Below are 14,129 nucleotides of genomic sequence, written 5' to 3'. Positions count from 1 at the left end.
TTTATTAATTTATGGAAATTTTCTTTTGTTTTATAGGCCACGCTAATGTCGCTCTCTGTGTCTCTGTTAAGGAAAAATTGAAGTAATTAGCAACTAGAAGTCTTTGTTTAAACAAGGTAAACTAGCAAGCTCAGTACAAGTGGACTAAAGTAGCCTTGTATTCTCAGATACTGACATTTGTGTCCTTTTCTTTTTCTGGAGGAACATTCCTTTGCAATCAAAATTAGACAAAAGGGTCAAGGTTTCAAATGATTGGTAGCTAAAGTTTATCACCACAAAATCTACTCCCTCAAAACCACTACCATACATCCCAATGTAAATCTTGTAATTCATTTAATTAACGCAAAAATTTGTTTATATGGACATTCAATTTTGCATTAAAAAAAACAATAGAGAACTCATATTAACTAATACTTTGGCATTTACTTTTGAAAAAACGAAGTCAAGAACTTAACCCAACGTGTAAGACTAACAAATAACCGCCACTAGATCAAATGGGTTCGGTGTTTATCTCAGTTCATATGTTACGAACTTGCTTTTTTTATTTCTTAGAACTTAAAATAGTACACTATTAAATTCAGTCGTAACTTGTATTAAACCTGAACATAACTATGTCCCATAATAACTAAAATTACATTATTAGTATCTCTGACAAAATATTAAGTATGTTCAATCTTTGTCACAATGATGTTACTTCAAAATTTTAAATTTTGTCGGCAAAGAGTTAAAATAAAAAACTAACCAAAAGATCTCTCTTAAAACTTTTTTCTTTAAAAAAATATGTTAGAAGCTAGTTGCACTTTTTTTAATACGTTTCTATTTCAAGTGAAAAATAGGAAAAATATTTTCTGTAAGTGGCTCGTTGAAAGCATTTTTTTTTTCTCAATTGACTTTATATATCTTATGTCAAGTGTGTTGAAGATTAAAAGAAAGCAAGATAATGCATTTGTCCATTTGATCGTGAATAATAATACACTTGTCACCTAAATAAGAAAGAGGGGATTCGAATCTGTTTTTGAATATTCTCTCTTGTGATCCTCTTTAATGATTCGAAATAGAGTTTATTACCGCTTTTGTGACGTAATCACTACTTTAATAAGCACCAAATATACGATTGTTCTTGATTGACATCATATAGATTACGTCGAGCGTGGAAAATATTAGAAGAAAACGAAGATGACAAATTGCCATATGTTAAAAAGCATTACTTTGTAAATGTCACCCAAAAATCAAACAGCGGAAATTTGATTTTGTCCTTGAATATTCTCTTTTATTATCTTCTCTAACGTTTTTTTTTTTGGTGGGTCATTTTTATACATCAGCGGAGTCTGGGAGACTTATTCATAACCCTGGACACCGGTCGCGCCCCCATGGGACTCGAACTCATGTCTCCATTAGAGAGGCAGATCAGAATACCAACTTAACAAACTTGGCTTCTCCTTCTCTTAACGATTGAAAATGAAATTTATTAAAGTTACCTTTTTGGTGGCATAACCAATACACTAATAAGCACCAAATATAAACTGGATATTTTCAAAAAACTAATCAAAGGTCAATAGCCACATGAAAGAATAACATTTTGCTTGAGAAATTTTTTAATAGTTTTATTTTATAGTCAAACATGCTTCGATTACGTATTTATCAATATTCAATTAGTTTGAATTCTCACTCAAATAATTTGCATATCAAAATCTCTGAAAAGGCTTGAATCATCAACCAGGATCTGCATCAATTGGTGCTTCGAAGAGGGGGGAATAGAAAGAGGTCAACACAGCCATTAAAACAAACACAAGAGGGCAAATTCGTCACGGGAAAATCTCCTGCCAAGTGCCAGCCGCCCGAGTCCACTATTTGGCTAATCCTCTTTGTTTGTTTAATTAATCGGCCTTAATTTTAGTCTATCCACAACGTCCAAGTTCATGATGAGTTCACGAGATGGGGCCACAGCACGAGAATCCCACGTGCCTCCCCGTGAAATCGACAGCTGGCAGTTTGGAGGAGTTTTAACGGCGGAGAGCCGTTTGGTGACGGCGCCCCGGTGGTGGTTTTTTTTTTGTCGGGGTCCGAGGTAGCATAGAAGGAGTGTGCCTCTGGAAGATGGGAAAGGGGAAGATGTATAGCACGTATGCGGAGGACTTGTGTTTGAGGGGACACGTGAGTTGATGCACGTGTTAACAGCCAACTATGTCAAAGTTAGTGAGGGGTGGACACGTGGACGTCGACAAATCCAGGCGTTTTCCGTAGTGAATAAATTTTGAGAAAGAATTTGTTACAATCAAGTTGTTAGCTGATTCCGATGATGAATAAATTGTTGAGAATTGTCAAGTTATTTTTGGTAGAGAAGTAATAACTATGTGAGTGGAAAAAATTGTTAAGAAATAAGTTGTTCACAAGTTGTTAAGTGAAACAACAAGCTAAAATGACGATACTCATTGATTAGAGCATAAACAAGGTGGTAAAATGGCATACATTTTTTCACCAAAAACTAAACACCCCCTCAAAAGATGAGTGATTATTCAATACTCTTGAAGTACCGATCCACGAACATTTTTTAGTATGTAAGTACAGAAGACTCGTAGAACGTCACATGACGCTGCTCCAAGGAGCAAATAACAATTTTTCTCGAGGGACCGGCCAAGCAAGTGTGGAGTAAATTAATTATTTTGAGTAAATGTTTTTATTCGTGTTGTGAAGAAATTTAAAATAAGGATAAGAAAAAAAAAATAAGAATAATTATTTTTTTTAAACTTAATTTTACTAAGCAAGCTGTGTTGGGACTTGGGAGATAAAACTTGAAAGTACAAGTCCTAACTTAACGGTGCCGTTCATTCCCCTCCCTCTAGGACATTCTTCGTGTTATCATTCTCTTTCTCATAGGGAAATGAGCATACCCCACCCACTTAGGCTGCGTTCTTAGAACATGCAAATTGTAATAAGTAAATGAGCGCAAATAAACAAATTTAATAACAATGTTCAAAAAATATTCTATATTGTAATAAATAAAGTTGTAAGTCTTTTTAGGCCCTATTTGATAACTTGATTCGGCCATGGGACTGGGCTAATAATCCATTCAGACTATTAATTCCTTGTTTGGTAACAGCTTGTGAATCCATGCGATGAGGAAGCCGGATTTTAGGAGGTATTAGTAATACCCCTTGGAACTTGGTATTCATAGTCCAATCTCAACTCTTTCTCATTACCAATTTCTTCTATCAATCCAATCTCATCCCAAACAAACATACTCATTATCAATCTCTTCTTCTCATTACCAATCTCAATTCTAATATCATTTATTTATGAATCTCATCCATCTATCACTGTTATCAAACGGGGCCTTAACAAATAATCAAATTTCACATATTCCATAACCAAACTTAACAATTTTTACCAATAACCAAACTCGAAACTCAATAACTCAAAAACACCCCACATTGAAATCATCTCATCGAGACAAATAATTTGGTGTGATTGGGTACGTGATTGAAACTCGTTTGAGATTGAATAAATGTGCATTGTGTATTATGAAATTTTTTTTGTTAGAGATGCAAAAATAACCAATATAGAGGTAAAATTTGATTATGAACTAAATAGATAATCAAATGTTGATGTGGCACATTTTGGTTATTGCTTTTGATTATTATCATTGCGGATGCTCTTATGAACTTAACTTAAACTTAACTTAAATCTGATAATTTTGTCCTTATTTGAATTTTTTTTTGCATTTGTTGATTTTGCGCCAAAATTTTGACAACTATTGATTCGTCTTGACGAGAAGAATCGGAAAAGTAAAATTTCTTTACTTTTACCCAAGTATTTTGAGAAATGACCATTTTTTAGAGCAAAAAGTGACTTTTTGTGCTAAAAAATAATTATTTCTCAAAATACTTGGATAAAAATAAAATTTTTTAACATTTCCAATTCGTCTCGTCTGTAACCCACAAAAATTTGACGCAAAACTAATAAATGCGAAAACAATTGAAATAAAAACAAAATTTTCAGATTTAAGTTAAATCTATAAGAATGAAACCTTAAACTTAACTTAAATCAGAAAGTTTTGTCCTTATTTGAATTTTTTTTGCTTGCGCTAAAATTTTGTGGATTATTGATTCGTCTCGACGTCTTTTTGCTAAAAAAATGGTTATTTCTCAAAATACTCGGGTAAAAGTGCCAAAATTTTACTTTTCCGATTCCTCTCGTCGAGACAAATTAATAACCTACAAAAATTTGGCGCAAATCTAATAAATGCAAAAAAAATTCAAATAAAGACAAAATTCTCAAATTTAAGTTAAGTTCAAATTTAATTCACACTTGTACTTTGTTACTTCCCGTGGATGTGACTCAGTCTCATTATTTCTCTAAGAATGTTACTTCGCATGTGCCATAAAATACCGCGCAGGTGTAAACAAAGATGAACCGGGCGGCTCCCTGACTGATCAAAAAAAAAAAAAGATGAACCAGGCTAAGGTACTCCTCTTTCCCTTCTATATCAACTTCTCTTTGCGCTTTAAACTTGCGAGCAAATGTCGATTGCTCCTTTGCCTAGCTACAACTCCTGTCCAAAGATAGATCTTTGTATTCGGACATTATTGGTGCAAGGATAGTTTCCGATTTCAATGTCAGCTACGTGTTTTGGGCGGCCTGAATTAACCAGGACTGTAAACTGGTCCCATTGGGCTATCTAGTCAAGCGTATCGCTGGATCTATTGTGGATGTTCCCGCGGAAATACCTTTGATGTCCGTCAATTTGGCCCTTTAACTCTCACGGTCTTTTCTTGCCTTTAATCTCCATATCATTAAAATTACCAGACAAGCAAATATATATAAAATGGTTGACAGTGACTTTATAAGACTTATAAGGAATTCAACAGTGTATTGTAGTCTGGGTTTGAACTCTTACCATTCCCAATCTTCTCTCCAGCAGATGATGCTTCAATGAAGTTCTTCATGTACTCACCAAAAACAATGTCAGCCCAACTTAGATTTTGGAAACAGTTAGTAGTTCATTTCTCACAGCCTCTATGTAGAATTATAGTGCTAGCAAATAATGTTAGAACGGAAATGCTGTGGGTACAGGACTGGGATCTTTACCTGCGGGCACAGATCTGTTCAGACGCGTCTCGGAAATTTGTACCCATAGCAGCGTGTACAAATCTTTGCTTATACTAGAAATAATCATGTTACTATGCTTCAAAATGAGTGGCTCCAATCATCTTTTATAGGACCCGAGACAGGTCCAAAACGGATCTGTACACACGGGTACATATTCTAACTATGTACCCCTAGCGTCGCTGATGTAAGAACGAAGGGTTAGCCCAGTTTAATGTCCAGCTTCCCAACACTATTCCCCTCACACCGCTTGGAACAAGGAATACAGAACAGATTAAAGCAAGCAATATTTGCTTTACAATTGATAAAACATGATAAACTGATGGTTTTGTCTTTGCAATAGTACTAATTGTACAACATTCAAATTTCAGCTCTGATTATAATAACATTTCACCGTACCAGAAGGATGAAGGCAATTTCAAGTAGGAATGCTTCATTCGGCAAAGAATCAGGGAAACATACCCTCAAGAAACTCGTCAAAGTTTTCTCCTTCGTCACTCTTACGACCACTTGCTGAAGTTGAATCCTGTCTTCCTACAAAAATCACGAAAAATAACTGTAGGTTTATCTGCGAAGATTGAGGATAATGAACATGAGCACGGATTCATGTTTTACATTAACATGAAAACCCTACATAGAGCTTTTTCTTTCTACCCCACAAGATTGGGAAATTAGTATCTATCTCATACCCATTTGCCCCAATTTGCACATGTATGCTTATTTTAAGTGAGTGAGTCGTGGCGCAGCAAATTGATTTACAAGCAATTCCAAGGCTCTAAAATAAGAGGCAAGGACAAACCACCTCCTACCACCAAATGGGCCCCATATTTTGCCTCAACACAAAAGCAAGTATAAACCGAACCAAGGCTATGGTTGATTGTGGGCTTCTTGTTAGTTCAGCCCTGGTGACATACTCATTTGTGTGCCTGTAATTGTTGGTGAACAGGTTATGGCCGACTGGATTATGATTAGAATGACATAGAACTGCTAGCATTTTAAATTCAGCCCCAGTCCTGACAATCAGCCTTTATGGTGTGTGCTTACTTATAATCCTTTCTTTTTTTTATCACCTACTTATATACCACTGTTTTCCATATAACAGATTTACAGTGAAGAAAGAAGATTAAACTGTAGATAACTAGAAATAGCCTTGTTTGTGCACCATAACTTTGCTGCCCACAAGTGGCTGACTAAAAACTGGCTTGGAATTAGACACGGAGAATGGGCCTTGGCAGCTTGACGAGTGTGCTGGCTGAGAAATGCAGTCACAATATGAAAACTTTTTGAGCAGTTAGCGTGTGCGTGTGTCAATAGAGCCACTGGCTGCCACCTGGGTTTGCCAATAGACCTAGAGAATAGAAAACAAAGAGCCCTTGGGATACACCCTAACACCTTATGCTGCATACCCCAATAAAGCGACACAAGTTCAAGCTCCTTAACTACCACGAAAAGAAAAGGAATGGAACACCAAGACAGCACAATCGTGCCATTGAGATAGTTTTGTAAACATGATGGTTTAAATAGAATCAGTGATTAAACCAAACCTCTTCTCCTCTCTTTGCTCCTCCCATATCCTGTATCAGTGTCATCACCACTTTCTGACCTTTCCCTGAAAACAAGACACGCATCAGTTCCCAACACAGAAGAAAATCTGGTGCTTGTCTTTCATAAGTAATGATTATAATGAAAGACTCTTCCCCCACCCATACCCCCATCAATTGGGGATTGCATGGGTGCAGTTATCTCTGTTATTCAAATGAAAGACTGCAATGAGAAACACCTCTTTTTTGGGAGCTCTTCCTTCTCTCTTTTCCTCAATTGTTCCTTCTCTTTTCTCTTCTTATAAAGAAGCTTCTCAGCACATCTGTTTGGAACATTATACCAAAAAAGGAAACATAAAATTAAAGCTTATCAAAGGTATGTTTGACAACACTATGCGAAAACAAGAAATCACATGAGTGCATGTACAAGAGGGTATACACCTAAACCAGCATATTCAAACTTCTAAATTGCATCATACAGATATGTATCAGGAGAAAGCTTACTAGGTTTACAGAAACATCCAATTTCATATTCGGGTTTAGTCTACATTCTTTAAAATATCAATTCAGTGTTTATTGGTTTAAACACATATGAGTTTAGATGAATTTGCAGTTTTCCCAAGTAGGACTACCACTAAACTCACCTGGTGTATCAGTAGCCAGACAGAACAGTATTCAGAACGGGATACTCAGTACCACATTTGTGTAAATCAAAATCCTCTAGAATACAACATCAGATGGGCTTAAATTCTAGGAAAAATATTTATCCCGTAAAAATGCTAGTGTGCTGTCATCAACCTCACAAAACCATGTACAGTTTATGTAGTGTGCAGAGTCCAAAGAGAGAGTGTCATGGTGTGATAAAAATAGGAACAAGAGGGAGGGGTTGGATGGAAAAGAGAGCAACAGGGATCACATTTCTTAATATATCACACAGCACACAAAACTTGCTCCTACTCTCGACTGTAGCAACTGGTAAGTAGCAACTGAAACCACATAGTATAAGAAAAAAACAAGCAAGATGAAGAAGAAAGAAAGCAATTGAGAAAGAAAGGGATAAACATCCATAAACATGCACCTCTCACAAGTTACTAGTTTCACCAGGGCCTGTTTGTTTTCTCCTGCTTCGAAATATGAAAAATTCACCTGCAATGTGACAGACAAATGAGACAAAAAGAAATTAAATTGGGCATGCCCCCCACTGTGTCCTGGTCCACCCAGAAGCTAGCTATTGAAGCGAAGTTGCCCTCACACTTATATACTTCACAAGTTCACATTAATTTGGTACCCAAAAAATGAGGGATTTCGCTTCACTCCCTTCCTCACTTGCAAGGTACTCACTCCGCAGGGTAGAGACACGCACCCTACCCATCCACGTACTTAGGTCTGATACCATATTACACGGTCTTGGGTAGAACTCAACACCAAAAACTAGCTATTGAAGTGAGGGTGCCCTCACGTTTATATACTTCACTTTAATTTGGTATCCAAGCGATGTGGTATTCGCTTCACAGACTCACAGTTAGGCATGCCAGTGTTTTCGTAGCATGGAGAGGAAGTCCTTGGAGGAATCAAATGTATCTTATTGCGTGTCATGACGGGCTAAAGGGATTGGATATTGCAGATGGTTGCGAATTTAAGGAATACTCTACTTGCATATTTCAAGCTATCCTTCGATCTCGTTCATTTACCTACCAGCAGCCGTTCTCTTTGAGTGAACCAACCAGTATGACAAAAATACAAAGGTTTTGGTGTAGGGAAGGGGGAGCAGAGCACAATTATTCTTGGAGGAGGGTTGGTGGTGGACTGGCGGCACAGCAGCTACTTGTCAATAGTTGCCTCTCATTCCGCTCATGGAGGAAAATGAACTCATCTATTTGCAGTGTCATTTGACTCTCGTGACAATTCTTAAATGGTTGATAAAAACTGTCGAACGGTTGAGAGTTTGTCTTAGGCAATGACAAGGGAGGTAATAGATGGATAGGACTTATGATTTGTTTAGGAATGATAAAAAAAGATAGCTGACATAGCAGAACTTCGATTGAGAAGAATGAAGATCATTCCACTCGTCAAATTAACAAACCGAAGGAGAAAAAATGAACAGGAATATCATCCTGTCGAAAGGAAAGGGAACTATAGGCTTCAGTGTTTGGGGAATTATGATCGTCAGAAGCATGTTGCATGGTCCTCTGTGAAACGCCAACTAAAACATTGGACACACATCAAGCTACCTTTCCAAGTGTCCAGTCTCCGACAATAGTATTTTGTAGATTTAGAAGAGTCCTTGTAGCATAGCTCAAAAGGGTGTGATACTGTACCAAGGCAGAGTGGTAACGAGCCAGTTAGTTCCCTTTTTGTTTTCATGGAAGTTTTTCCGATGGAATTCAAGGAGATGTACCTAGATAATAAGTCTAAGGTTGCTATTGGCAATGTTGGGGGATACAAATGGCAATGTCATAAGCCAAAAAAATCTCCGTTTGCGAGTTAGGCACAATTTTGAAGCATTATTAGGCTTGATGGTTTTCTTTAGCTATCATAGACGGCAACGAAGTTGGGTCTGCATTTTGTACTTCTTGTTCAGGATTTTTGCCCCCTCAGCACCTTCTCTAATCCAATTTCTTCTTTCTTGCCGATCCACCACATAAAACATACTATCTCAATCAAAAGATAGAAGATTAGAAGATAAGTAGAAGAAGCACTTTCCTCGTAACTTGCAAGTCCATCCTTTTCATTACAATGCTTGTTCCCACATACAAACTGTCCTGAAAATAAGGCTAATAATTAAATCCCAATCCATACTGCCATTACAGCTACCAAATATTCATTAAGAGTATTGAGAGGAGAGTGTTAGTTTACCTTTCCCTGATATAACTTCCTTTTCCACCCTCCACCTCAGGCCAATCTAGAAGAAAGAAAGTTTAGATGAGATTCAAAACAAACAAAAATCCCCCAAATATGAACGTACTCCATCTTTTCTTGAGAAATCCATCAAATCACAAAGGTAAACCTCTCACCGACGCAGAACGAATTTATAAGGCAATTCTTGTCCAAAAGAGATAACTATCCCATTGGATCTATAAAGAATCTGTAGGCTTGTGATAAAGAGTAGTATAGCCTTCAAAATCTAATTCTTTGTTATGCTATCACTTCACAAAAGGGGGCACACTATTTTAGTAGCAAAAATTTCTGAGATCAGCCACTTTGTGCACATATTGCTAAAGGTTAGGTCTATCTCTAGTCCTCCATCACAATACCCACACCAATGGGGATTATATGGGCATTTTTACTATCAGCAAAATTAGAAGATATTTACCATACTTCACCCATAGAACAAATAACTTCAAACATTTTTGTGTTGCAATAATCCAATCTAATGAATTGCATCGCATCATTTTTGAAGTTTTCTTTCAAGCACATATTCAGATGTGGAAATCCATGCATATAGGTTGTCACTCTACCACACAATCATAAGAGCGGATTTTGTAGGCATCACAGAAGGTTGCTAGTAATAGCTGTAAACAGAAAAGAATGAAATAGAACTCATGCATTGACACATACCTTTCCACTCTTATACTGTGACATATCAGCAATGCAGTATCTTCAATATCATTAAGGTCATGAACAAAAGTCATACTGATTTCACAAATACTTCGTAGCATCAAACTACTTAAGGCTTGAAAGACACGATGATGCTAGATGTACTTTTTTTTAGAATAGATGAGTAGGATATGTAGACTCGAACACACAAACACACACACAGATCTAAGAATGAAAGTAAAGGAAGACATGAGAAGCTAGAGAGTAGAGACTCATTGACCCCTTGTCAACATGGGGTTTGACCATGACCAACCCCACGACGAAGGGGATTATGAGGCAGTAGGAAGTCCGGGGTGGACTTGAGCAACAACATTCATGCAGTGCTATGATTACATTGTGCTGCATGGAGCAATGTGAGCCTTTTTTGACAAAGATATAAAGATTTCGAGTTCTGTAAGGGCGGAACTGTCCCTCGTGCTGTGACGATGCATAACGATCCTTGACATGTATCAAGGGGAATCATGGCGCTTTATTAGACACGTGATGGACTTGAGCAAAAACCTTCGTGCAGTGCTATGACCACAAAGAGCTGCATGGAGCATGACAATGTCACTTGACCTTTTTTGACTAATACAAGATTGTGGAGTTATGGTCGGGCAAAAATTTCCGTGTTCCTGATGCTCTACACATATGGTCGTTGACATGTGTTAGAGCTTGTTCCACATTGGTTTATTATAACCTACAAAACCAATTGTATGAGCCTGGGAGGCCTCTCCAGTCTCCACTCTTTGCCAATTGATTTTGAGTTGGATATTTTAACATGGTTTCAGAGCTAGACTTTCGGAGGCTTTAGGGAAAGACTATTTTAATTGATTGTCCCATTGTTTGTGCCTTAAGTGCACCTTGTTTCTTTATGATTCCTATGTTATGGATCCTTTGTTGGCAACTCTTTAAGCGCGGGTCATGCCGGGGAGTGTTAGAGCTTGAGCCACATCTGTTATTATAACCTTTAAAACTAGTATATGAGCTTGGACAGCCTCTCACTCGTTGCCAAATGGTTATGAGTTGGATACAAGAGCAATGGAAGGAGAAAGATAATATCTTTATGATGGCAATACCAACATGATGTTATCATCAACAATTCAATGGTCAGAGGTCTAAATTGCTAGCCCACAGCGACAGCTGAACAAGCGTTGCTCGGTAAGACAATGTATAATACAAACAATGACCCTTTTACAGTGGAGACCCCATGGTCTTGTGAGGTGTCCAAAGATAATGATCAAAATGCGGTCATCAAATCAAGTCAGTCCTTAGTTTCAGGGAAGAAATAAAACTGCAAATCTAATAGCTAATATGCTCAATCTAGATTTTTCAGGAAAAAACACTCATCCTTCATCTTACAAGATAGTAATGTGAACGATTTAAACTTTGCAAGTTGCACGTCATTTGCAAAGGATACTCTTTGAAAAGCTTATCATAGTACCGCTTCACCAATTTTTGCTCCCAAGATGGATCCAAATCATCTTCCTCAGACCGTATAAATCTACGCAGCATGATCACGAAAACTGAATTCACAAATATGGCATAGCAAATGCTGGATAATATGAAAACCTAAAAGTAACTATATTATCCACCAACAAAAGGCAGTTCCCCATCTTAGTCTAGAGCCAGACCAGCTTCCCAATGAGATACTGAGAACCTAAAAAGCTTGGTGTAGATGCAGAACATTTGGAGTCAGAGAGAGCTACAAAATAAGCATACCTGTATCCTTCTCTAAGAGTATCTTGATCAGTCTTTACAGGCAATTTTTCTGGGGCGGGTTGACCTTTCCCATAGAAGCCAGCTGTTCAAGAAAAAAACATAGGGAAAATAAAAGCTTAATTTTGATCTCTAGTACTGTCCTTTTAAAATATGCTAAAACTTTAAAAGAAAGCTAGATCTCTGGAATGGCATATGCATGATGCAAAGCATGCCTAACAAGAAAAAGGGCAAATTGTGAAATCAAAACCTATTTAGGGACAGTAAGTCATTCCGGTGTTGGCATAATCCTATTTTCAGTGATAAGATACTAAAAATCGCCAGAGTTTGGTCATTCGTGGTATTTGCAGCAGTAGGGGTCAACAACTCATAAAATAAGTGAGAGAGAACATGGCAAAATGGGGTGTGACTTAAATACAAATAACCACATTGACAAATTAAATACTGGAGCTAAAATGTACGGATAATTGTAGCCTCCTTCCTTCCTTGATGGAGGAGAGTGTTCATTATCCATTTGCTTTAGGACACAAGGAACTTACAGATAAGGAGCTCACTATTTGCATGGTTTCCTTGCGTCCAATTTTCCAAAAATGAGATGTAAGGTGCAATGGGGAACTCCTTGCATAAAACTTATTAAAGTCTATGTCAAAAGTCACCGTCTAGCAGGAACACGAATGCTGTTTTTCCACAAGTAAAAGTATAAAACCAGTATACCAGTGGAATCCAATGTTCATGGTTTTCCACAGGTAAAAGTATAAAATCAGTGTACCAGTGGAAAACTACCAAACACGAAGAAAAAGCCTCTTGTATTACATTTTAAGAACAAGAGCCCCGAAACATAAAAAATCAAGGTACTGCTCAAAAGATGGACGTGCCAAGGGTAATATGGTTACAAACCAAAGGTGGTGTGATGCCGAACGTGGATGTACAGCTAGAGAGAGAGAGAGAGAGAGAACAAACTACTCTTTTATTTAGTTGTGTTACACTAAAGATGTCCAGAAAACGGTTTCTGTCTGACCCAAAACAAACAAACAAACAAGGCGTGGTGACTCCCCGCATTCATTTGATAACACCTAACAAATGAATTCAAAAGATGAACCAGCAAATTATTCAATCAAAACATCCGGAGCTTGAACAGCATCGTAGTCATGGATTTGTAAATTTTCGCAAACACTAGAAATCACAAACAATACAAGTCAATTAGATCAACAACTAACGATTTCAAGCACTTAAAGCTTGGGCCGATCGAGAACGATCATCATAATTCATTACACGTGAAAGGAAAATGCGAATAAATCGAAGGGAAAACCCTACAAGTCAATATATAAACCAAAAACGAATATAAACGAACCATAGTCATTCACAAATTTCTTGTGGCGATCGTAAGCGTTAAGCCCTCGTATGTGAGCTTGATACTGCCTGCAATTAACAAATTGTGATGCTTAATATATACATTGCCGTGTGCGTAGCAAATACATACATATATGGGGAGGGGGGAAGACGCACTGTTTTCTCGCTTCTTTATCGAATATTGCCGACTTGAGAGACGCGAAAGACGCCATCTTCGTGATTCTGCTACCGGAAAGTAAACCCTAAAAACGCTGGTTTCTTCCTGTGATGAAGAAGCTTGAAAAGGGTTGCGGGTTGCCCGGTAACAACCGACGTAAACCGAAAGAAACAATAACGACGACTCGCAACTACAAACTGGGCTGACTTATTAAAAAAAAATTAGCGTAGTTAGTTTTTTATAATATTTTTTTTTTTGAAGTATCGGTAAAATAAAAATTGTGACAAAAATTCATAATTTTTTTGAACAAAGAAGATTATAAGCCAAAAAAATATGGATGTCTTTTGACTTATTCTTTGTTCTTATTCAAAAAAAATTAATTTTGATCTTAATTTTTTTTATTTTTTCTGTTTCTCTTTGCGTAACAAAGCAATAATTTACAAATTTTTGATGCAAAACTCACAAATGCAAAAAAATATTAAATAAAGACAAAATCAACCCTAAACTGAAGAATAAAGAAAGAAAGAAAGAAAAAAACAAGAGTCGTTTAACCAAAAGTAACAAACAACTCTTAGGCTTGTTTCGGCTTTATTTAAATTTTTTCACATTTGTTTGTTTTGCGTCAAATTTTTGTGACTAGATTCGTCTCATTAAGAGGAATCAAAAAAGTAAAAAAAATA

General features: G+C 37.0%; 1 protein-coding gene across 1 annotated transcript; it reads right to left on the bottom strand.

The window, feature by feature from the left end:
- Positions 1-5,380: 5,380 nt before the first annotated feature.
- Positions 5,381-13,641, bottom strand: LOC131334324 (uncharacterized). The gene is made up of 11 exons (XM_058369281.1): positions 13,449-13,641; positions 13,294-13,361; positions 11,946-12,027; positions 11,644-11,727; positions 10,206-10,245; positions 9,504-9,549; positions 9,345-9,409; positions 7,726-7,793; positions 6,887-6,970; positions 6,651-6,715; positions 5,381-5,640 (listed from the first exon to the last, which is right to left on the bottom strand). The coding sequence occupies exons 1-11, from the start codon at positions 13,502-13,504 to the stop codon at positions 5,555-5,557; spliced, it is 744 nt and encodes a 247-aa protein (XP_058225264.1). The 5' UTR covers positions 13,505-13,641; the 3' UTR covers positions 5,381-5,554.
- Positions 13,642-14,129: the final 488 nt, after the last annotated feature.

This window comes from Rhododendron vialii, chromosome 7a, assembly GCF_030253575.1.
Source record: "Rhododendron vialii isolate Sample 1 chromosome 7a, ASM3025357v1".
NCBI lineage: Eukaryota > Viridiplantae > Streptophyta > Magnoliopsida > Ericales > Ericaceae > Rhododendron > Rhododendron vialii.
Note: the sequence above shows the minus strand (reverse complement) of the source record. Positions and strands in the feature narration are given on the sequence as shown.